We start from the raw sequence: 23,685 nt of genomic DNA, 5'->3' as shown, positions 1-23,685 counted from the left end.
CTTATTTCTACTTCCTATAATATTTTATATTATTTATTCCTAAATTATTGCATTTCTTATACAATAAATCAGAAGAGTAAACCATGTGCCTAAATTTTCATGTGTTTATTCCTCATTTTCCCTGAATGTTACCTAAAGCACCCACAAAAAATAAATCAAAATCTTCCTTTCTCTCTTCCCCTCTAATGCTTCCAACTTCTACAGAGCCAGGATACTTTTTAGTATTGAAACAGATATTACAGATTGACTCAATTTAAAAAAAGGGCTTATCTGCACCTCTGCCATTCATTGTATCCTCTCCACTTTTCTGTAAAAGATAGAGGTTGTTCTGCTACAGATCTACACACTGAGACAATGAAATCTGAATCATGTTGGGGAAAGTGTATTCAATTCATCCTCTGATCTTGTAAAACAAAGAGGCAGTACCTGTATTGAAGGCTGAACTCCCTCTAAGAACATCCTCAAAGAAGTAGATCAGAACTCTGCATCATCAGCAAAATGATAGTGGCAAGCAAGATGTGAGGGCAGATGGTGAAAACATTTAAGAGCTGTCTTGGAAGAACACAGCTGACTGGGCTGACCCTGCTATTTGCAGAATTCTGGGGCTCTCTTCGTCTAAAGGAAGTAAATCTTCTCTCCCATTAGGGAACAATTCTTGTTATTTTGTGATACTCCAAGTCTAGACCTTCAAGGTGTTTTCTTATCTAATATGCAAGATTGCTGACATAGGGCTGGGGGCATGTCTGGTAGGTGAGTTTATGTGATGTAAAGGACTAAAAGTATCAGAAGGAAGTTGAACTGTTGAGGACAGAGCATGGCTTGGTGCTCCAATTTCAGCACTGTTCATCAGCATCTCTCCTGAACTCTGACCTCATGTACCAAAAGCAGCTGTTTGGCAGATTGCCCATGACATGCCAACCTCTGAGACTGCATCTGACACATGATGCAACCAGGAAGAGTCTGCAGAGCTGTGCTGCAAATGTGTGAGATACACAGCGGTGAGGGTAGGCAGGCAAAGTGCAAGGTGAGAACTAAAGGCAAAAGTCTCATGGCTCAGCACATGAAACTTCACAAGTGTAAAGAACACTTCATTAAATGGCACTTGGTACAAGCCACTGCTGCAAGAGTCATACAAACAAAGCACTTGATTCCTAAACTGCCAGTTCAGGTCTCTTATCTAACCCTGTTCATATCCATGCACTGAGCTATTTGCAACCACAGGGAAAAAGGAGGAGGTACTCCGTAAACACTCATTGGTCGTAGTAGTGCCTGCTTGCTGTTCTCGTCACATTTTTGGACAGGAAAGGTAAAATTCTGTTCAGCCAACAGATAAATTTTACCTCACAGGTCCCTCAGGGAATACAGTCTAGTGTTCAAAGTGTTCTCCTAATGAGTTACTAATCACCGTAACTCTTTAAAGCTGTGAGCATTATATCCTATCTCCTTTCTAAGCCTCTAAAATTGCTTTATTGCTTAAAAAGCATTTGAATCAACATGATATTTAAAATAGCCTCCTCTCCCAAACTTTAAAGAATTGATAATTTTCACTTTCTCAGGCAGAGATAGGGATTGCAGTCTCATACTCTACCTGTATTCTCTCCTTCAGCTTCTGGGAATGCTTCTTCCTCTCATTTATCTTCTGGCATTTCTCCTCTAGGTCTGTTTCCAGCTTCTTTACCTGCTGCAGCAAAAAACCTTCCTCAGTCTCTGAGCTCTTCTTTTGCTCTGTTTCTTTTTGCTGACAGTTTGTTTCTATCACAGATTGCTGCATAGCTTTTTTCAAAGTCTCTTTTTCTGTCTCATAAGGGGCTTGCAGTTTGCTTGTTTTCTGAGTATATTCTTCAGTTGCTTTCTGGTTCTTGCTCTTCAGGTTTTCCATCTCGTTTATTACGGTGTGTCTTTCCACACTACATTTTTCATCTAAATTTAATTTTGTATCTAGACTTTCTCTTCTAAATGCTTTGCATTCATTTAGCAGTACATCAAACTCCTGATTTAAATGTAGAAGTTTGTTTTCAAAGCCTGCATTGGTATCTACTGTGTCTGTAGAAAGGCCCGTCGGTGCTTGTTTCACTTTTATTCTTGACTCTTTCACTTCTGCTTGCTTTTTACACAATCTTAACTCTGCCAAGGCTTCTTCCTTCAATCTCTTGTGTTGTGCTACTGAAATTTCAAGGGCCTGAATATGCTTTCTCAGTAACTGTTCTTCTTCAACTTTGCTTTTACACTGGAGAATCGTTTCTCTTGTCTCAGCAAGAATATTCTGAATTTCTTCTTCATGAGCCTCTCTCAGAGCCTGTATACTGTCCTCATGTTCATCATTCTTCGTATTCAGGGCATATATCACCTATCAAACAAGAAAAATAGAAAAGTAAGTTATCTTGTGAACAGTAGCTATTAATCCAGTTACTGTACTTATCAAGGTGTTAAACACTAAAAGAGAATTACTACTATAGATCAATATTTTTTTTTTGTGGTGGTGGCTCTTTGTGTTGTTTTTGGGGCTTTTTTCCGCTAGGAACAGAAGGGACAATTATAAACTGCAAAACCTTATAAGAAAGGAACACAATACTGTGACAAACAGTATTTTTTATCACTTTTTGTCAGAAATTTCTTTTTTATTCTAGGTAAGTTGTCACTTCATGTCACTAGTTTGATCTCTAATACAAGGAAGGAAGTTGGGTCCCTTGTCTAGCTAACCGACTCCTTACTTGAAGTCCAGTTCATCTGTCCTTCAGTGCAGCAGGACTACTAAAGGCCACATTGCCTTTAGCATGACAAAGTGCTGGGGACCAGTAGTGGCAAATCTGAACAGTGAAACCTGAGGTCCTGACATCCAGTTCACGTGGACCAAAATCACTTCGTGATGTAAATGAAAGTATGAAAAGCAGATTAAATTCTGCACTCCTGGCTCCAGTCAAAACACCATGGAAGATGCACTCCTGGAAGTCACATTCCTGACAAGTTCGTTTGGTCAGCATTCAAGGTAGGTATTACCTGACTGCAAGCATCTTTTGACTTGATTCTGGGAAGTGTTCAGGCAATGCGTTTCAGGGTTTTTCCCCATCATTTCAGTAACAGCTATAAATCTCAAAACAGCTTTTAGCAGATCCAAGCGACTCTCTGATGACAATAAGTAATTTTTCCAAACAACTGATTTAAACCCTGTAATGTTTTATTTTCTTTTAAAAAATGCAGAATAATAATTTTCACGACTGTAAGACATTATTACCCTAAGCAGGCTTCATCTTTTACCACAACATACACCAAATATCTCTCACAGAAGCTGTTGTACAAGCACCCTACTATTTTTTCAAAAATAAAATGCAATTAAAAGCCCATGGTAGTCTGAAATGAAGAGTAAATGTCCATGTTAAATTTACAGGACAGCTACACATAATTGCACAACAAGTAACTGCCTTGAAAAGACACATGCTTGTCTTTTCAGATCTCCACTAAGACGTATGGGGGCTAATCCAGTTTCTACTGGACGTAGTTATCTAACTCAAGGAGAACAACACATTATGTAAGAAGGTTTTCCACTTGCTTGGTTGGTTAGGGGTTTTTAGGGATAAATTACTGCCCTAAAAAAATAGGTTTGGAATCTTTACACAAGTTTGACAGACATTTTCAGTCTGGCCTGAGCCCACAGAAGTTAATCAAAAGATTTTTAGACAGTGTTTAAGAAAATCGTAGCCTTAAGTAAGTAGATAAATAAATAAATACAGAAACAAGGTCACAATTATGCTAGAATTGCAGCCCTATAATCTTCAAGCCTTCATCAGGGCAAGTCTCAATTGAGAGTCCAATAAGTGTCTTGACCAGAATAAGTGTCAGAAGCCTGCAATGTGTTATATAAGTCCCGAAGATGTCTTCAGCATTATTGAATTTGTTTATCTATGTCCTACCACTTTTTGTGCTATCTGTATATGAATAACATATTGAATTTCAATCAACCATAAATGAAAGCAAACACACTAATATATCTTGTGAGTAGTCAACTTCCTCCCTGGCTGTAATGAATTAGGTACAGAAGCCTTAAAAAGTCACAAATACAAAACATGGTCTGAATATATTTCTGGATAAACATTTGACAAAATAGAGTAACAGCATCATATTTCAGAAGTATATGAGATAAGAAGTTATTATCTACATTTAGATAGGTATATTCTGGGGCCTTAGATTACAAGCCATTAATTCTTCTCTGTTATTTTTAACCATTTTCCTTTGAAATGGAAATAGTTACAGTATACTGAGCAGATTTCTTCATATCACTAACTAAAATCACTCCATGAACAGCTCTTATCAATTCAGGAGACAGACATTAAGACTCCAGGAAGATTAATCTTGCCCACGTTTTCCACACTTTTTTTTTTTTCCAGTGACCAGTAATTAGGTTGGGCAACTCTTCAGTTAGCTAGGCCAGATGCTGATGATCATATTTCTATATTTCATTCCACCAGTAAAACAGAAATGAACATCTAGCTTTTGTGACTCAGTCTTTCACTCAATGATAAATTTATCTAGTAAATCACCATGGCCTGTCTCATACTATGCTGTGTTCAGGTTGCCTCTAAAATCTGACTCTCTCATACAGGTTTCCCAAATTCCACTAAGCATTAGACTACCACCAGCATGTTAAGTGAGTTATCTAAAACAATGGAAGAAACTGGGCTCCCTGCCCCACCTATTATTCCTGCACACTGTTCAGTAGTGGCTAGAACCACAATGAAGCATTTTGACCTGCATGCCCTTAAATTTAATCTTCAAGCTTGAGTGCTGAAACTGACTCTTCCATATCTTAACCTTCTTAAAAGATTTAATTTTGAGACGGCTGCTGCTCTGTACTTTATGAAATTTAAGCCCTTCACACAAGCCTTTCACTCCCTACTGAATACAGCTACTATATTCCTATTCCAGATACCTCATTTTGAAGACTGCAGTTATACGAGATGAATCCGGTGCTTTATGTGCTGAAAAATTATTTCAGACCTGTGCCTTGTGAGTGTACACTAATGTACACTAATGTATAAATCTCTTAACAGTTGTGTTGATAAACAGCTTTCAATAAGCAGCTCTAAAACTGATTGTTTGACAGTACAGACAGAATAGCTTTCAAATGAAAAGAGCACATCACTGCTCTTGGAGGCATTAGCATAATACCAATGGCTTCTGCCTCCTTACAGTTCTCCAAAACCAAATGGATTGGGAAACACTGTTGAATTTATAGCACCTGAGTGTTGTATGGCAGGTTGGTAGAAACACTATTACACACATAGACTTGAATATGAAGAGTGCAGTGAATGCAAATAATTCTTATTTGTCCCATTTTATCCTCCAAATGCTGTAAATCTAAATAACATTTCCTTTCTCATTTTCCTTATGGTGATGTAAAATAACAAACAAACAAGGAAAAAAAAAAAAAGGAAACATTCAACTGCACCTCAACAGTGAAGACAGAGCTAAAGCACTGAAATAAAAAAAGATTCTCTTCCTACAGTAGTGTTAAATACTATTCTTAGAGGAACCTGACTATCATAATGAAAAAAATGGTTCTAGCAGGTTGCTTTTCTAGCTGAATAGGAAGCAGAACAATTTGGTAGGGAAGGTGAGGAGTGAGGACGTTAAGATGAATCGAAGAAAAGCAAATGATCGTAAGTGTCCTTCCTTCAGGCCCAAGCTAGTAGACACAAAGCCCTCCTGACAAAAAAAAAAAAAAAGAAACAAAAGAATGAGAAAAGGCCCTGGATGGGGATGCCAAACAGGGTACTCCCAGCAGCACTCAACACAAAGCAGGGAAGGAGACAAACTTCTATTACTGAGGAGGAAGTTTTTTACAGGCTAACTGATGCCAGCTGACTCTATGCATCATCTCCTTTTCACTAGTAGCAGCAGCATCTTGTCTTCACTAGCAGGTGAACTTGTTTCTTTGAACTCATCTTTGTCTACTTGCCAACCAGACCAAAGCAAAGTGAGGTACTGATAAACATGTCAGCCTTAAATGGTCTCTTTAAAAGCAAAGGACAGAGAAATTATCAAAATCAGCTTTGGTTATTTAAACAAATGGCTCCTCTATGCCTTAGCCTCCTTTGTCACCAACTGTAAAGGCTTTCTAGAAAATAAACCCATCTCCCACAATTTATTAATTAATTAATACTCTAACCTGTCTCCCATGTTCTAACACTGAAGAATAATGTCTTTTAATTAAGGTACAGGCCTAGGCTATGATTACCTACAGTGCTGATCTAGTTTTACACCTAAGCTGATTTCATACATAGGTGATAAATTATAAATGATACTGCTCTAAGGTATGACCTGGGACCTAAAGAACTAAGTCTCACCTCTCTCCTTTCATTCTCTGTGGTTCCCTGAAATCACAGGAATAATTTCATGCATCCAAATACTTACAGCAACTGTTGATAACATAAACACATATGTAGTGTCGTGTAGTATAAGAAAAGCTTTAAAACAATTGTCACTCCAAACATCCCAAAGTGTTTCAGAAGAGGTGTATTGCTGGTATCCTGCACCAGAATGAACACTAATTACTATAATAAAATAGGATTTTGCTCCAGAGGGTTCTCTTTTATTTCAAGGTAAATCTATATCCTTGCATCCATGATAATAAAGCCCTTCAGACCCCAGAATGGTGATGTGGTGCAGCACAGAGGTAGCCAATGGCTCTGTATGAGATCCGCCTGTGTTTACATGATCTGATGTCTCTTGGGCAGAAGCTCATGGTGCAGTGTGTCACCCTCCTGAATGCCCCACAGGCTTTCCTTATCTAGAGATACACAGTAGAGGAGGGCAAGTTGATCTTACATTCTTCAGATTTGAATATGTTGCCCCTTTTCCTACACATACCATGTATTACAGTCAGTCCAAAAAATACAATGAAATACTAAAATGTATCAAGAAAGTATAAACATAAAATGTCTACAAGTTTCTAATATATTTTGGCACAGTTTTTGACTTTTTCTGCCACTCCTTTTGCTTCCCTCCCCCCTTTAGTTTAAATCTAATACAAGAAAATAACACAGGTACATTTATTTGGTCCCATTTTTTTACCTTCTTATTTTTCTGCTTAGTGTAGTGTAATACTGAGCACAGAAAATCGTAGTTTAGTGGTTTAGGTATTGCACTCAATCTCTCAAGTGTCATCTAACATAAAATGAGCTCTGGCCTAAATTTTACTAAAGAGACATCCAGCTGTCCCTCATCTGTATTTTACAGTTTCTAATAAGCTAAACAGAATAACTGCCAGGCAATTTAAGAATTAGGAAGGTAAAACTATATTGCAAGAATATTTCCACAAGCAGAGCAGGTGCCAAAAAAGGCACCAATAATTTCAGGAAAGGAAAAATAGGCTGTAGAATCGCAAAAGTTAATTGGGAGTCCAATAAGTGTCTTGACCGCAATAAGTGTCACAAGTCTAATCTGTGTTGTACAAACCCCAAAAATGTCTCCAGAATTACTGAATTTGTTTGTCTAACAACTTTTTGTGCTATCTGTATAGAAACAACGTATTGGGCACCAATGCTACATCCCAACAATTTCAGCAAAACAAAAATATATTGTAGAATCACAGAAGTTAATTCTAGAAAGAGACTCCTCTGCTGGGAAAATCACAGGCAGTTTGCTGCTGAAATTGCTTCTGGAACTGTTCAATAAAACCGACTCAACTTCAATCCCTTCTCTTTACACTGGTCACAAATCCATCTGCTATGACTGGTTGTAAGCAGTGCCTCATCAGCATGGCAAGAAATAGCTCTTCCTAAACAGTTAAGGAAACATTAAAGACTTCTCCAGATCTGACATGGAAATTCTGAGAGAAACTGGTGGTTCTGAAAAACAGCTACCACAGAAGGAGGTCTGAGGAGGCCACTAGTAATTACTGCAAGGAGATGACTGGAGAAACTCTACTTGTTTCATTCTCAGGAAGATGTTTCCTGCATACAAGAGGGGATTCATCTCACCCAACATCGTCCATTACTTCATCACACATCTAATCCAGGTTAGTCAAAGGAAAAAGACAGGTTCCTCCAAAGGACAATATTTTCTTTCCCAACACAGATGTCTAAATTGGGGAACAGAAGTGAAATTGCTTCATGGGTTTATATCTCTTTTGCATATCCCACTTCCAGCTCTCCCTTCTTCTACAGAGCTGAGAGTCCCATGCAAAGGGAAAAGAGTTTTCATATCAGAGGCTGAAACTGATAAATTGCCTGTTCTCTGGGGTTTCTCTCTATCCTGCACTAGTGTCTCACTTCATACTGACTCCATTTCTATATACCCATTTCATGCTGTTTTACCAACAATTTACAAACCAAAACAGATATTGGGTGTTTATTAACTGAATGCAGTTTATTTTATCTTCCATCTAAATTCCTTATTTCCTTCCATTTTGTTTAGATGTTTATGACTCTCTTTCAATTAGTAAAATCTATTAATTTTAATGTGTTGTTTATTTTTACTTCCAGGTCATTACCTACTATGTGAGATGATGCAAGATCTAGCCCAGATCTTTGTAGTATCTGCCTCCCTACATTATGATGTTGTAAATCTTTTTTACAGCTCCTGGCTCATGTTGTATCTTATATGTCAAAATCCTTTTCTACATATACTTGAAATAATTTTTCAAAACACATTATTATTTTTTGTAGATTCTGTATGCAATTAAGAGCTAGAATAAATAAAATCAGTCAGCATAACATTTACATGAAATATATTTCTACTTTGTTATCCGTGAGGTGATTCGAATTCATCTTGAGCATATTTATCAGGTTGAGCTGTATTCAAATGTTGTCAGAGGATCACATTACTTTTCAGTAAAAGCTAAATTAGGTCAAATGTCTGTCTATTAAAAACCACAGAACTAGATGAAAACACTTGAAAAGATCATGCTTGGACACTGAAAAATCAATGTCAATAAACACACACACGTATGTAGGCAAGCAGAAATGCCAAATCGTTTGATTCCAGAGATCTTTCTCTTCACATTTTGCAGGCTCTGTCTTGGTGAAATGCTTGCTTAACTCCTTAAGATCTCACATATCCCTGTAAATCTTAGGCTATTACAGTCTTGGACAAGTTCAACTTTATCTTGGGAAGCTCTTTCAGATGTATAAAGTGCAAGAAGTAGAGGATCTCTCTGACACATTTATATCTATGTCCTCTGTCCATTGTTGTCACTGTAGACCAGTTGAATTTTTAGTACACAAGTGAAGTTGCCAATTCTGTGTAAGTAGAAGGGGAACGAAGACCTCATTTGCATGAAATTCACTGATAATTTAGCTCTGGTTTTTTTTGCATATCAAGCTCTTCTAGGATATAAACCTATCTAAAACTCATAGAAGTTTGATCTCTATTATGCTTCAAAAACAGGAGTTAATCCATCTCATCAACCAGATTTAAGTACAGTGGTGATAAAACTCATTTGCCAAAATAACACTCTATTTTGTGAAATGTTTCATTACATCCCAGACTTTTAAAGAACTTTAACGAGTCTAAATGGCAGACATATATTCAGTGCTTTCAAAAGTTTTGTTTGGTTGGTTTTTTAAATTATTCTAGATATTTACCTGAAATTTTATGCTTCCAAAACACCTTTCTGATTTGCAGATTAAGGTAAAGTAACATTGTCCAATTTTACAAGAAATACAGTACCCAAAGAGACTTGTCAAGTAAGCTCTCACTTGATTCCCATTTTACCAAGTATTTAATTTAAATATAGTAGAATTTGGAAGTCTTGAAAATATAAACTGTAGAACTGTTGATTTAATTACAGCTTGAGGTGAAATAGATTTTTCCCAAACAAATACATATTTTTGTAGAGACAAATATTATAATTTATTTAAAACACAGTGTTCATTGCAAGTTTTGCCCTTTATGTAGACCTGTGATAAACATAGATAAAATGAGTCTTGTTTCTTCCTAATCCAAACTAAAGCATTACACAGATTGGATCAAATTCTTACTCTCCTGTAGTTTGCATTCTCAGAGAGGATTTTTTAAAATTTAAAAGATTTCTTTATACATTCTAGATACTTTGCTAATTAAGAAAAGAAACCACCAGAACCCTCAGATATCTATGAATTTTTAACACCAGTTCTTGCTGGCACCAAGATTGAAGTTCTTGCTGCTGTAAGCAAATTCAACTAAAAGATCACAGGGATTCAAGAAGTGATTGTAAAATGTATTGAATAAAAATCTAGTTAGGGCTAGGAAGGATTAAGATACTCTGCCAATCTTTGGAAAATCTCACAGATCAATGCAGGCAATGAAAACACTTTAGGCAAGAGCACCAGATGCATGTCATATTCCTGTAACTCTCTGGGCACCATCAGAATCAAAGTGTTTTTTAAAAGATATTTTAAAAAGATATTTTTCTTTCCATTTTTCTCCTCACTTTCAAAGCAGCGTCACTGGAGCCCAAGTCAACACAGTGTTATGAAGCTAAAGGGCTACATAACAATACACATCATAATACTACACTATTACTTGTGTATCCAGGACATTTTTACACAAACATTTGTAACAGTAAAATGAAGCTAGATTGAATACAGCCACTACTCACATTCCCATTCCAGGAAGATATTCTTATTAAGCATATGTGGGACACCTTCTGGGATTGCATCAATGATCACAAAACCAAGAAGGTTTAACCACCATTTATCAGCAGAAAAAGTGGAAGCAGTCTGCAAAGAGTGTAATGGCAATGTACCAAGTTGCATTGCAATGTCCTATAGTCTACAGACAATTCATTATTCTTATGAAATACTAAGGTATATCAGCATTTAGTAAAAACATATAAAAGTACTAGCTATAGTTCCAACCAGCTTTGTTATCAAATTCTAGTAGTTGTCTCTTGCTGAATGAAAAAAAGTAAAACAATTAACTGTAGTCTCATACTTACATTTAAAGGTAGCTCTTCTATAATGCTCTAAGAGGGTTATATAGTTACAACCAGTCAGTGGTTAGGCATAGCTGGATGCTGTAGCTTCCAAAGATAATTAAAACAGAAGACTTCTCTGGTAGTAACCTGTTTGAAGTTAAAGCTGTATTTTAAGTGCCTAAAAATCAAGTCAGACAAAGTTCTGAGTGACAGCCACATTAAAACATATAATCTTCCTTCAGAAGAATTTCACCCAGGTCATTATCTTAAGAAAAAAAGAAAAAAAAAAAATCCCTATTTGAAAGTAGACAGTCAGTTTGTAGTTTCTTTAAGAAATAAAGACACTGTTTCCTCAGTAATAGTTATGTGTGTTCTGCTGTCTCCAAGCTTTGGAAGACAAATGAATATACATTAAGTAAAATGCCAAGTTTGAACTAGCACAGCGAAGTTGGAGCTATTGTGCCCCACTCGGGGGTTGGATAAATTAACTCAGACTTGGTACTGCACTAAATACATTCACAGACTTCCTGCCAGCTTTAAGCACAAGCCCAAAAAAACCTCCAAAACTCACACGCCTGTCTGCTCCTACTTAAAAGAACAGTAGTTTTCAGAACCAGACTAAAAACAGTGTGGTTGTGTACAGGCAGGAAAAACAGTGAGACACTTAACATGTTAAGATGTGACTGTAGAGGTGGCAACAGAGGGAGTTCTACCTCAGTGTTACAGCTGTTTTAATAAAACATAGACACTCTTTTAACTAATGAGGACGTGACTGCTGGGGGTGGGGGGGAAAGAACATGATACTTCATGGAAAAAAAGGACTTTATATACAGTATTCAATGCTGGAGTGTTCAAAAGCCTAAAAAAAATCTCAAAATGTTTACATAAGAATGTCTTCAACTGACTTGGCACTAACTTCTAATTTGGGTATAATTTTCGCAATTGTAAAACATTGGCATGTACATACTGGTTAAAGGAAATATTAAGAGAGGGGTACTATTATAGTGTCACTGAAAAAGGTACTTTTAAATATTACCATAAAAAAAGAAAGAAGACGAAAAAGCTATAAGCTTGCAATTTTCTTCTGTGCAATTAATGGATCATTAGATATTTATTACCTATTGCCTGTAATTTGCATACTAATAATATGCAAAACATGTTGTATATAAACATTAACTAGGATTCTTCGATAAAGAAACTTGAATTTATTATGTACTCTCCATTATAAATTAGTCTTGAGTTGTCAATTACTAAGACCATCAGATTTTCTGCAAACCTGGTACAATTAGTGCCAAATTTGTATGATAGGGAAGTAATTCCATACATAGATGTCATTCTTATACCTTGGATTCATTTAAATGATAGCTTCTACCCATCCAAACAAGATACTAGATTTTTTCCTAATAGAAGTATGGCTGTAATACTGCTTTTGACCAGCTGATCAACACAATTTTATGACATTGCACATGCATTTAATAATCCAGGATTTTCTTTAAGGGAGGAACTTTCTGTAAGGAAAAACACAGTGGTGACAAGTTAAGGAATTTTAGCCTGCACATTCTTGTCACCTCATAGGCAAAAATAATGCTAGCTTTGAAATCCTGATAGCAAATTTTACACAAAAATAATGAAAACAAATATATCATAAAGTACCTGGGGCTATTGATAGCTGATTTTTTTGGTCTTGTTAGCACATAATTTAAGCAGTTTTATAAATAGATTCTCTCTATTTGCCTACACGGAAATAATTTTTTATATTCCTTGTGCAAAGGAAAAATACTGTTGCTCCAAAACCATGATCCTAGTTTTTATTCTATTCTATTTTGCTTCATTTCTGTAGAATGTTGAATACTCTCTAGAGACCTGAGATCAAAAAGCCTCAAGCACACAGGAGAGCTCTGGTAGCGTAATAACTAACTGCAGAACAGCTGAACCACTGTAAGCATTGGTCACTAAGTACCATTAACACATCATAGTAAACAAGGTCAATAAACTTAAACTATGTGAAAAAGGCAACATATTTCAACACAAACATGAATAGACCACAGAAGTGCTCTGTTAAGGGTTACCCAGCTGTTACATGCTTCCAGAATAAACCATTATAACTTGATCATATTTCACTTCTAAACCCAAAAAATGGCTGATAGCTTTATGGCAAATAAATCAGGAAAGGTTAAAGTTCTAATATACAGCCCTGCTACAAGACACTGAAGTGGTGTAAACAGTCTATGCCCTCACACACGCACCAGGTCACCTGCTAATTCTTCCGTAAATTTCTGCCCACAAGAGTGAAGCTAACAGAACTAAATATGAGCATACTTTTTGTGCAAAATCAGCCATCCCTCCCTTAAACAACTAAGGAAAGTGGGTTTTGCTTTTCTGGCTGATTTTCCACTGCAGCTTATAAAATAATGGTCATATTTTCTATCTTGCTGACTGAGCTGAGGGGCTAAACCTCCTAGTCACTGCTGGTGATAGGCAGTCAGAATATGTAACATTTTGAACTGCTCCACACAGAGTCATTAAGGAACATCTGCCTATGCTGGTGCTTCTACAAGAGGAACACACTTGCTTCCCTTTGACATTTCTTTCCCCTGAAGGAAAAAGAGGGTTCATGTGTTTTACTAGCAATTAACTTTTCCTTGCATGAGCACTCTCTTCCTCTGTTACAACTCACAGTATACAACATATATACACAAAATTCTTGCCAGACTACGTGACTTTTTGTTCAGTAACAGTCTACTTGACCAGTAATACTGCAATTTAAAAAGTGCTTCTTACAACAAGGCTCCCAAATTCACAACATAGAGTCAGATGAACCCTGAAGGAAAAAAAGTATTTGAGAATAACTGTCTTCTCTCGTTAAAAAATACCCCTCTATTGGTATCCAGGAACTTGTTTCGAAGAAGGAAACAGAAGTAGTTTGTGGCTTAGGTAGCTCTCTGATCAGCAGCTACCATCACCTTCCTAGTTATTCATATTAGGCTTGGTTTCAGAACTCAGTCCAGAACAGCAGATTTGGTTTGAGCCCCACTGGCAGAGGTTTGAAAAGAAGCCTGAATAGCAAGGATATCTGCAGTATATCTAGTTCTTGTCGGCTCTGTCCAAACTGCCTTTGTTAATGAAAGCTGATCCACTTTCCTCAGCACTCCTCTTCAAGAGTTCATTAGAATTTCTCATCCTGTTTCAAGTGAAAAGGACTATCTGGAGAAACTATAAGCACATGAAAACCCTGTTAATAACCAGTAGATGTCAGAAATCCATAGCTTGAAGCAGCAGAGAGTGACACCCAAAGCGTCTTACAAAAGTCACCATGCTTCTTAAACTCCATGTTATTGCTAAACAGATACAGAAATACAAAGAACTGGGAAGCATGACACAGCATGCCACGGGTCCAGCGTCTGATGGAGGAGTTTGAACTTCATTTCTGGTATTACTTAATTACTACTACACAGTCATGCATTCTGCTACAATCGAATACCATACAAATACACTCATTTCAAGAGAAGTGAGCTACAAAACCCAGTAATCTGTGGCCGAAAGCAAACAAAACATTGCTAAAAGTTTGTATTTTTTGCTGCTACAGTCAAAAATGTGCAAACCAGAAAAATGTATGACTGAAGGTATGAAAACTTCCTCTATTCTACCTTTTCAAAACCAGAGATAGCAGGGCAGTGGAATGGGAGCAGCTCTCAGAGTCTCTGTCCAAATTACCTGTTGGGATTCCCTGTATCAACCAACATCTGAAGACATAATCAGCACTACATGCAAGGATAGGAACTCATCGCCTTGCCCAGTTTGGTTCCTGTTGATACCTTTATGCACTTCTCCTTTGCCTTTAAGAGTAGGAGGAGGCCCCTAATGACTATGTAACAAACAGAATGGAAGATCTATATCTTATACCTAATTTACACATTTTGTATTCATCTCACCTGGCACAACGCTGAGTGGATGAGTAATGAGATCATTATCTCCTCATTGATGAAAATCTAAAGTCACTGAGACAGGAAGCTGCAGCTGTGCAACAACATAGCAGTATTGCATACTAGGTTAGAAACAAAAAAGGAAAGTACTGTGGGGCATTTAAACTTAGGAGGGATTTTATTATAATCATTCTGACTGTAATATAATCAAGAAAACAGTGCTTTAAAAGGGAGCTCTCAAAATTCCCAGGCCAAAAATTATTATAACAGATTTCCCATATAGCTATTTTTCAACTGATCTGGCGTCAGACTTTGCTTCTTACATGCTTGCTGCTGGTACTGCATTAGTCTACCCAGAATTCGGAAGGGAAAGCATATGATTTAAATTCCAGTTGTGCCATGAATTCTCAATAAGTATAGTGTTATTGCAGAGAAAATTGCTTCTTAAAAGCCACATTCCAAAACAGAATGATTTGCTTTTCAGAAGTACTTTTTTGAGCTTCAGGTATAAATCATCTTTATTTCAGATGACTGAAAAGCATCTAGAGGGGAAATTCTATTAAAAGTAAAGAAAACAACCCACACATACTTTAATAGTAGAAATTTAGCAAAAGACATCTGAAAAACCACTGCAATAAAATTTTGCAACATATGGGCAAAAAGTAAGGATCCTACTGTGCACAAATACTATTAAACAAACATACAATCAAAGAACCTGTAAAGTAAGTATTGATATAGTACAGTAAGTAAAAAATAGGAAGCATATGTAATTAGAGGTAGCTCTTGTTTATGTATTGATACACATGATGTACATTATCACACACAGTTATCATGAGATGAAAATGATGGCACTGTAACTAGTAAGCCATTCTAACTTGAACACCTGAATGACTTCTTATTCTTTGGCCTGTATTTTTAGTCAATGTTTTTTCATTGCTTATATGTCTCTGTCAATTGCAGTGAGGTTACAGAACATGTAAAAGCTGTATTGGTAAACAAGGGTAGTAAACAAGTTTTTCTCACTGATAAAGATGCAGCATAAGAATAGGTTAATAGGTAACTACCATTTCCTAGATATTTTCCTTATTTCTTGACATAGTGTGGAAAATACAGAGTAGTTCAGTATTGACTAAAAGTTTTAAGTACCATATACGACGTAATTTAGTCCTGCCTCTTCTCCAGCTCCTGTCTTTTGTAAATGTCATTCAAAGTATCTCTTCTTATGCACATCAGGAACAATTAGCTGCACATCAAAGAGTAGTATTGTACTGTAGTACCACGCATTGGCTGTAGCTTTGCAACAACATTACTTGAGAACCTATAAAATGCAAATTACTTGCAGTCTTCGTAATTCTAGACGAAAAGTGGATACTGTCAATCCCTCCCAACAGCTCCCAGACAAACCCCGCGTCTTCGCGGAGCTGGAGCCCTTCTCGCTATGGTCGCAGGGTAATTAGAGCAGTTCAGTGCGAGGTGTCCATCGTCTGCCACAAAAGCAATCCCTACGGATGGGCTGTAGCCCCCGCGGGGGAACTGGAGGGAACTGGAGGGAAGTTTGCGCACACCGATGTTCTCGGCAACAGCCTAAAAAGAGAGGACCCGTTTTTCTTCCCTCCTCTCAGACAGGGGCACCAGAGGAGACAATTCCGAGACACCCCCGACACCCCTGGCCAGGGCAGCCTCACCTCCCTGGAAAGACTGCAGCAGCGAGACTTACCTTTGTGAGCTGGGCAATCTTCTTGCACATTTTCAGGTGCATTTCCCGATTGCACTCCTCTGCCGAGCTGCTGCGAGCGGCTTTAGATCCATTGCAAGTCCCGGGCTGCTGAATGTTGTTTATTCCAGAGGCCATTAGGCTTGAATTTTAATCACGTCTGTCTATGTACGCTCCGGGTAGCGCGAAGCCGGCCCCGCTGCTCGCCCCTCCCGGCTGCGCGCACTCACAGCCCCGGCGCTGCAGGAACTTCAGCCCCGAACGGGGCACGCTCCAGCCGCTGCCGCTCTCCCTTCTCTGCAGATGTCCCAGTCCTTCAGCAAAACACCCAGGCGAGCAGGCAGAGAACAGCATGTGCAAACATCCTGATTGGGATTTTTTTTTTCCTCCCCTTCTCTTCAAATGGTTGAGCTTCCGCCAGGAGAAGACGCCAGCGGCTGGGTGCTACAAATTCCCCACGGGAGACGCTGAGCCAGCCTAGAGACAGTAGCACAGACATTGCCAGGGATCTGTTGTAGTAGAGATTGCCTGAAGATTAAATCATGCTGCGTTTTTAGCTGCCAAAAGATGGCAGAGGTCATCTGAGAAGAGAATGTTGGCACCTTTTATAAGCTCTGCTATTTTGGCAATCCTCTCTAAACCAGGATGGGCCCATAAGTGATGAAGAAAATCTTTGCTCAGTTTTTGCTGCTGTGCTGAAAGCAGAGTGGAGCCAAGGGGCACATGAGCACGACTGAGCCCAGGAGCTGTGTCCAGGATCCAGCCTGCCTGCCTCATCCAAGGAGACTGTTCCCTTCAGTTACACTAAATGCACTGGAAAGGTGCCTGAAGAAAACTGACAGTATTTCAGTTCTTTTTTTTTTTTTTTTTTTTTTTTGCCAACGTGCACACTGTTTCAAAGAGATCAGGCTTGTACATGTAAAATAAATAAAAGGACAGAAAAGGCAGAAAAATCAGCACAAACAAAAGAGGCAAGCTATTAAGATAATGGGATTTTTTAAGAGAATGCTTCAGTGAAGCGTCATGTGAAAAGAAAATTGTTAGTGAACACGTTTAAACAAGTCTAGAAGAGAAGGAGAAGTAGGAGAATGCCAGGTAAGGTGAAGTAAGAGAGGTAGAGAAGAGGTAAAGGGAGAAAGAACAGGTAAGGGAAGCCAAGAGCTGCCCAACACCCCTTTAATGTGTCACTGCAGCTAGTACGAGAGACCCCAGGGAGCTGCCAAGGGCTCCATTTCAGGTCCCGCCAGAGGGACCATGAAGGCTGCTTCTTCCCTGCTGCCCCTACCTGGAAAGGCAGGCAGCTCTCCAGTCTGGTCTCCTGCCAGTACTTGCCATCCTTCTTGGGTGAGAACCTTCCACTTTGCTAGTAGTGGATTTAAAAAAAGAGCTTCCCGAGGACTATCAGAATTGGGAAGGGGGATTGTCTGGTGTCAGTTAATGGTAGGGCAGAAGGAAAACAGAAAAACCTTGGTGAGAGCAAAGAGAGACAAAGAACTGTTAAGAGTAACACTCCTAAATGGAAAAGATCACGGCAGAAGAATGCCTACAAGGCACTGGGGAGAAGGAACATTGTAAAGATGTAAGAAGATAAGACCTTGGGACAGGGAAACCAAACCCTTGATTGCTGGGAGAAAAGGAGATACTCTAAATCTCCAGGGGCAGAAAGAATCTTCACTCCAGGAATGAGATGAAATGAAGACTGAGAAATGCAGTGTACAAATGAAAATGATCACAGTTGCTGGGAGATGCTAAGCAGGGAAATGGTGTTTTGCTCAGAAAGAATATTGATAAGAAAAGGCAAGAAACAGATCCTTGGACAAAGGAACGACAAAGCACAGTTTCTTTATTCACTGGCACTAGTGTCCAAGATGCTGCTGGAACTTCTTTTGTGACTAGGACATAAGGACATGCCACTACCAGCTGTCTGACATCTGACAAGACATGTACTCACACATAAGTTTAACGCGGGTAATATTTTATAATACCTTCTCTCAATTCATCAATTCGAGAAAAAGCCTAGGAATTTAATGATATGTAAAGTTTTGACTAAATTGACAAGTTTATTAGGACAATCAAGAGAAGAGCAAGGGCTGGAGCAAAGTCCTAACACACAGTTTCCTCAGCAAAAATAGAACAAACTAAGTGAAAATACAAAGAAAATTGAGAAAATGGCAAAAGCTTTTACAAGTACTTACAAGAAGTTACCTGTGTTATCACACAGGTGGACAGTAACATTCATGGTTGTTCTACTAAACAGCAGAGGACACACTAGACCTGGATGCAGGGGTGGATAGAGACTTGAGACATCTATATGGGCATAGCAGAGAAGAATAGCACAGATATTCAGGCACATTGGAAAATGAATAAACTACTGCGATATCTTCAAGCAGGCTGTTTATGAATTTTGGGGAATTAGAGTGAAAGAACTTGAGGCTTTGGTACAAAATAATGTTTTAGCAGAACATAATTGGTCACTGGTAAAGTATTCTTAGTCCAGACAAGACTCTTCAGGCAATACTTCAAACACCGGAAAAGTTTCAATCAGATGTTGTGCACCAGAAAATGCAACAATAGAACATAAATTTACAGGTGACTCAAGTTCATTAGTTCCATTACTCAGAAAACAAAAAAAACCAACTTAGTTTCAATAACATAATTTCAGCAGATAATGCCAGAATGTTTCAATGAGCATTTAACATTTTTCTCTTCTAACTGATCTATAAATAAGATGACAAAACAAGGATGTCACAAAGCAAGTATACAAATACGGGGTTTGTCAGAATCACATTGAACATACGTAGATTACAGAGTGTTTGTGAACTTGGGGCAGTAGATGGCAAAGACAGTTTAAAATAAAAATCAAAAGTATAACCAGAAAATGCATACACTCCTGCTTGAATTATTATTGCTAACTTAGTTTTCAATAAATTGTGAGAGAAGGTGGTCATGTCACTACAGTTTTTATAAGTTTTTTATTAACTGTACACAGGTTTGGCTATATTAACTAATTTCCTTTTAATAAAAAAAAAAAATGAAAATCATACATGAGCAAAAGACTATAAACCTTCCATTTTTGATATCTCCTGCTTGTTGAATATGCAGACTATATAACTTCTGCAATCTCCTGACTAGCTACTATTAAAGGAGCCACACCCTCAAATTTCAAGACATAAAAAAAGATATTCCTATTGCAAATGCTTAATACATAAGTTTGCAGCTTTGTTTAACACATTACAAACAGCTTTCCCAGAACACAATTAATACGGCCCAATTCTTTCACTCTTAGTCTGAATACCGGTACTACTGAGCTCAGAGAGATTTTTTTTTTTAATACACAAGAGCAAAGCTAAACTGATCCCCTGGATTACACTCTACTGCTCTTTTGCAGTCCAATAAAGCTTGCCTTTGAAAATGGTAGAACAATACAGTTAGTCATTAACTGTCATGTTATGTCAGAACTGATTGGATGGGACCTTGGGCAACCTGAGCTAGTAGGTGGCATCCCTGCTGGTGGTGCTGGGGTGGCAGCAGGAACTAGATGATCTTCAAGGTCCCTGCCAACTCAAACCTTCCTGTGATTCTATGTTTCAAATGAAAAAGCTATATTATTAAAATTGACTTCAAACTTCTCAAGTTACTGTGTCAACAAAGGAAGACACACCCCTAAGTGAGATTCTAATTCAATTCCTAAATCACCACCCTCATTTTTGATCTCCACTTACATTCACTTTGGTTCTAGAGTAGCTTTTTGACCACAGAGCAGAGAATTTAGAAAGCATTTTCTCCTTTTTTTACAAGGGAAAAAAAAAAAAAGGGAAATAAGTATAAAAATAACAGTCAGAAGACTCATAAAAATTATCCTGCTCACCTGATTCACTATCCCGTTTCCAATAAAACTTGTTTTGGGATTGAGTGCAAGAAAAATGACAAATATAAAGTGTTGCCACTGATACATCTTGGGCAATTACCCACGTTATACATAATTACATATAAAAATATTATATATAACTACTTTATATTTTTAATTTCTTCCCACCTCATAAACCAGACAGGATTCCAAAAAGAGCAGAAGGACTACTGATTTCCTCATTGACTAAAAAAAGCAACTATTCAAAAACGTATATACAATTTTACAGCTGACTTACATATATGCAAGTTTTGGAGGAATGAGATGGACATAAGCTCTAATTCTATTGCATAATGATGGCCTAATTACGGATGAAACATTACTGTGCTTATGTTTTAAATATGGAAACTGGAACCAACCAGACACATCAGATATAAAAGCCCTCAAACACCAAACAGAATAGCATCAACTTCCATTTTTTGCAACCCATTTTTTATCCAATGTCCTGCATCTAATATTACCACAATGTCCCTGGCACACAGCAAATTTGGCTTACCCTGTGGCACTGTATTTGCTCATATAACAGGACTGACAAAGGAAAGAGAAAGGATCTAGAACAGTGAGTCAGAAGTAGACCATGGCAGATAAGGGAAAAAAGCTGGAATGAGGAGAGTGCATTGTCCTCCAGAGACTGGAGCACCATCCAAGGTTCAGTTTCATCATTCCTTTCCGGACAGAGCTGTGAAACCCCACTGGCTACAATCTCTGGGCCTTCATTACCTCCTTGCCCTCCTAGTCAGTCATTATATCCATCCCTCAGGAAGCAGCTGGTCTTTACTGAGCCCTGAGAGTTAACTCAGAAAGGGACAGAAGGTGCAGGACGGAGCTGGAATGGATTCCTGGGCCCACAGGCAAAGGCTGTGGCTTCAGGCCTCAGGTGAGGCAGGTCAGGGCTTGTTAAGGCTGATTAGTGCAGTCAAGGCCCTGAAAGGTAAGGTGTAAAAACTACAATAGCAACACTTCTATCAGTTGAACAAGGTATCTAGTATCACAGAAACATGGCCAGGATTTGTGATCCTACTTCAGCATGTTATTTACCTACACATGAAATATCATTTGTACTGTGAATTTTCTATTCCTACCTGTAAACACAAAGCCTAGAAGAAATATTTAAAGCAGTCTGGAAGAAATAAATCTCACATCCTGGATGACATCCACCGTAACGGACTATAAGGTATTCCCCAGGGAAGGTCCTCTTCTTTAGACCTGAGATGCAGGTAGGCACAAACAGGCTGCTAAACATGTGAATCAAAAATAATTCAGTTTGCATTATTATTTCACTTAAAATAAATGTCTTGTGTTTTTAACGCCACAAGAATCACAAAGGTTTGCTTGTCTTCCTGTTTGCATCTTCTCGGCCGTGAACAGACAGGGGTTCTATTGCAGAAAAAAATCTACACACAGGTAATTATCCAGTAAAAATACATTAAATAGAAAGATTGTTACACATTGTATTTCCCCCCAAAATATAACCTTAAAAAAAAAAGCTCAACTTACTGAGAATTTGCTGTTGATTATAGTGGTTTTGTGATTAGGTCTGATCCATATGTTTTAGAAGTTAATAAAAAATATAAAAATCACCTTTAAAAAGGAGGTATCTTTTCTAAACATACACAAATGCATGGTAGTATAATATGTCAGGGAAAAAAAAAAGCCCTCTGCCACATAGTTAAATTATTTTACAACTTATTTTTATCTAAAAAAAAATACTTTGTCTTCTGCTGCTGTCCTCCATTCTTCACACACAGCTCATATATATCCCATAATCCTTGACACCATTGTAAGGAGAAAATAATTCCAATTATTTGGTTGATAAAAATCTGCTTCTTAAATGAAACACTAGGAAGATTCAGATCTAGAACAAGACTGACCCCTAGTGTTTTTCTTTCTTTTTTTTTTTTTTTTTTTTTTTTTTTTTTTTTTTTTTTTTTTCCTTATACAAAAATAACCCTTCTTCAAGACAGGTCCTGCCTGTTTGACCAGTGGTCTTTTGATGGTTTGTCACCTGTCCTTACTGAATAGCTGTCATCTCTTGACGTCCATCAGGCACTTTTTTTTCCTTTAAGCCCAAACACATATGGACGTCAAACACCTTAAGTTTCTGCTGTCCACGGCTTGTGTTCACTTCTTTGAATGCTGTCTATAACTCTGTACTTGATATATGCTCAGAATGTTTCCCCTCACCGAATCACCCCCGGTTTTGTTCCTCGTTAAATGCGTCACTAAATGCTCGCTGCACGTTCCGTAACCAGTAACGCAGCTCTGGGGTTTGAGCATAGTTATCTTTCCTGTTTTTAATGAGATACGGGGCTTATTACTATTCTCAAGTTAAAGGATTTCTGGGAAAGCATTAGGTTCACAACAAACGCTTGCAAACTTGAGGGAAATTTCCACTAGTAAGAGATTCAGTCTGGAAGGAGCACAAATAGGTATTGCATCCGCACTGTCCGCCTTCTCAGCCCCCCTCGCAGCGGATACAGAGGAGCGGGTGTTTCGAAGAGCTTTTATTATTTAGAAGGCGGCTGAGCTTTCTCGGGTTGCTGCCGCACGTGCTTCGGTTTAGGAAAGCCGACTGAACTGACTTTGCCTGGTACTCACGTCCGGAGAGGACTTTGGGAGAGCGGCTGGCGGGGGCTGTCAGGCGTACTTAACTACTTTGTCCAAGGGAATTCTGGAAACCCTCGCCCGCCTCTCCTGAGCCGCAGCAGGGCTGGTACGTGGTATGGGCTTCGGAGCAGCCGCTCCCGCCGTGGGACAGCCGGAGGGCAATCGCAGCCCCGCACGGCCCCAGCCGATCCCTCTCCCTCACAGCCCGCCCTGAAGGGTTTAGAGCACAAATCCCATGAGGAGCAGCTGAAGGAGTTGGGGGTGTTTAGCCTGGAGGAGGTTCAGGGGGACCTTATCACTCTTTACAACTACCTGAAAGGAGGCTGTACTCAGATGGGAGTCGGCATCTGCTCCCAGGCAACCAGGTATAGGACCAGGGAACATAGTATCAAAATGCGCCACCTTAAGGTTGGACATTAGGAGGAATTTTTTCACAGGGTAATTAGACAGGGTGAGTCTTTCAGAAAGGGTGAGTAGACTGTCCAAGGAGATGGTAAAGTCACCATCCTTTGAAGTATTCAAGAAATGACTGGACGTGGCACTCAGTGCCAGGGTCTAGTTGGCATGGCGCTGTTTGGTCACAGCCTGGATTCAATGATCCCAGAGCTCTTCCCCAACCCGATTCATTCTGCGGTTGTGG

General features: G+C 38.5%; 1 protein-coding gene across 6 annotated transcripts in view; it reads right to left on the bottom strand.

The window, feature by feature from the left end:
- FAM184B (family with sequence similarity 184 member B) overlaps nucleotides 1-17,340 on the bottom strand; it is a 39,668-nt gene extending 22,328 nt beyond the window's left edge. For 3 of the 6 annotated variants that reach the window (XM_017727564.1, XM_017727566.1, XM_017727567.1), the window contains exons 1-2: nucleotides 16,535-17,338; nucleotides 1,589-2,347 (exon numbers count right to left, since the gene is read on the bottom strand). In XM_017727564.1, the coding sequence (XP_017583053.1) occupies nucleotides 1,589-2,347; nucleotides 16,535-16,669 (894 nt within the window). In that variant the 5' untranslated portion in view covers nucleotides 16,670-17,338. Of the gene's footprint in view, nucleotides 1-1,588; nucleotides 2,348-16,534 lie in introns of all 6 variants that reach the window. The other 3 variants (XM_017727563.1, XM_017727565.1, XM_017727568.1) reach the window with 2 other exon arrangements.
- Nucleotides 17,341-23,685: the final 6,345 nt, after the last annotated feature.

Source organism: Corvus brachyrhynchos, unplaced genomic scaffold (assembly GCF_000691975.1).
Source record: "Corvus brachyrhynchos isolate BGI_N302 unplaced genomic scaffold, ASM69197v1 scaffold80, whole genome shotgun sequence".
In the NCBI taxonomy this organism is placed as follows: Eukaryota; Metazoa; Chordata; class Aves; order Passeriformes; family Corvidae; genus Corvus; species Corvus brachyrhynchos.
Note: the sequence above shows the minus strand (reverse complement) of the source record. Positions and strands in the feature narration are given on the sequence as shown.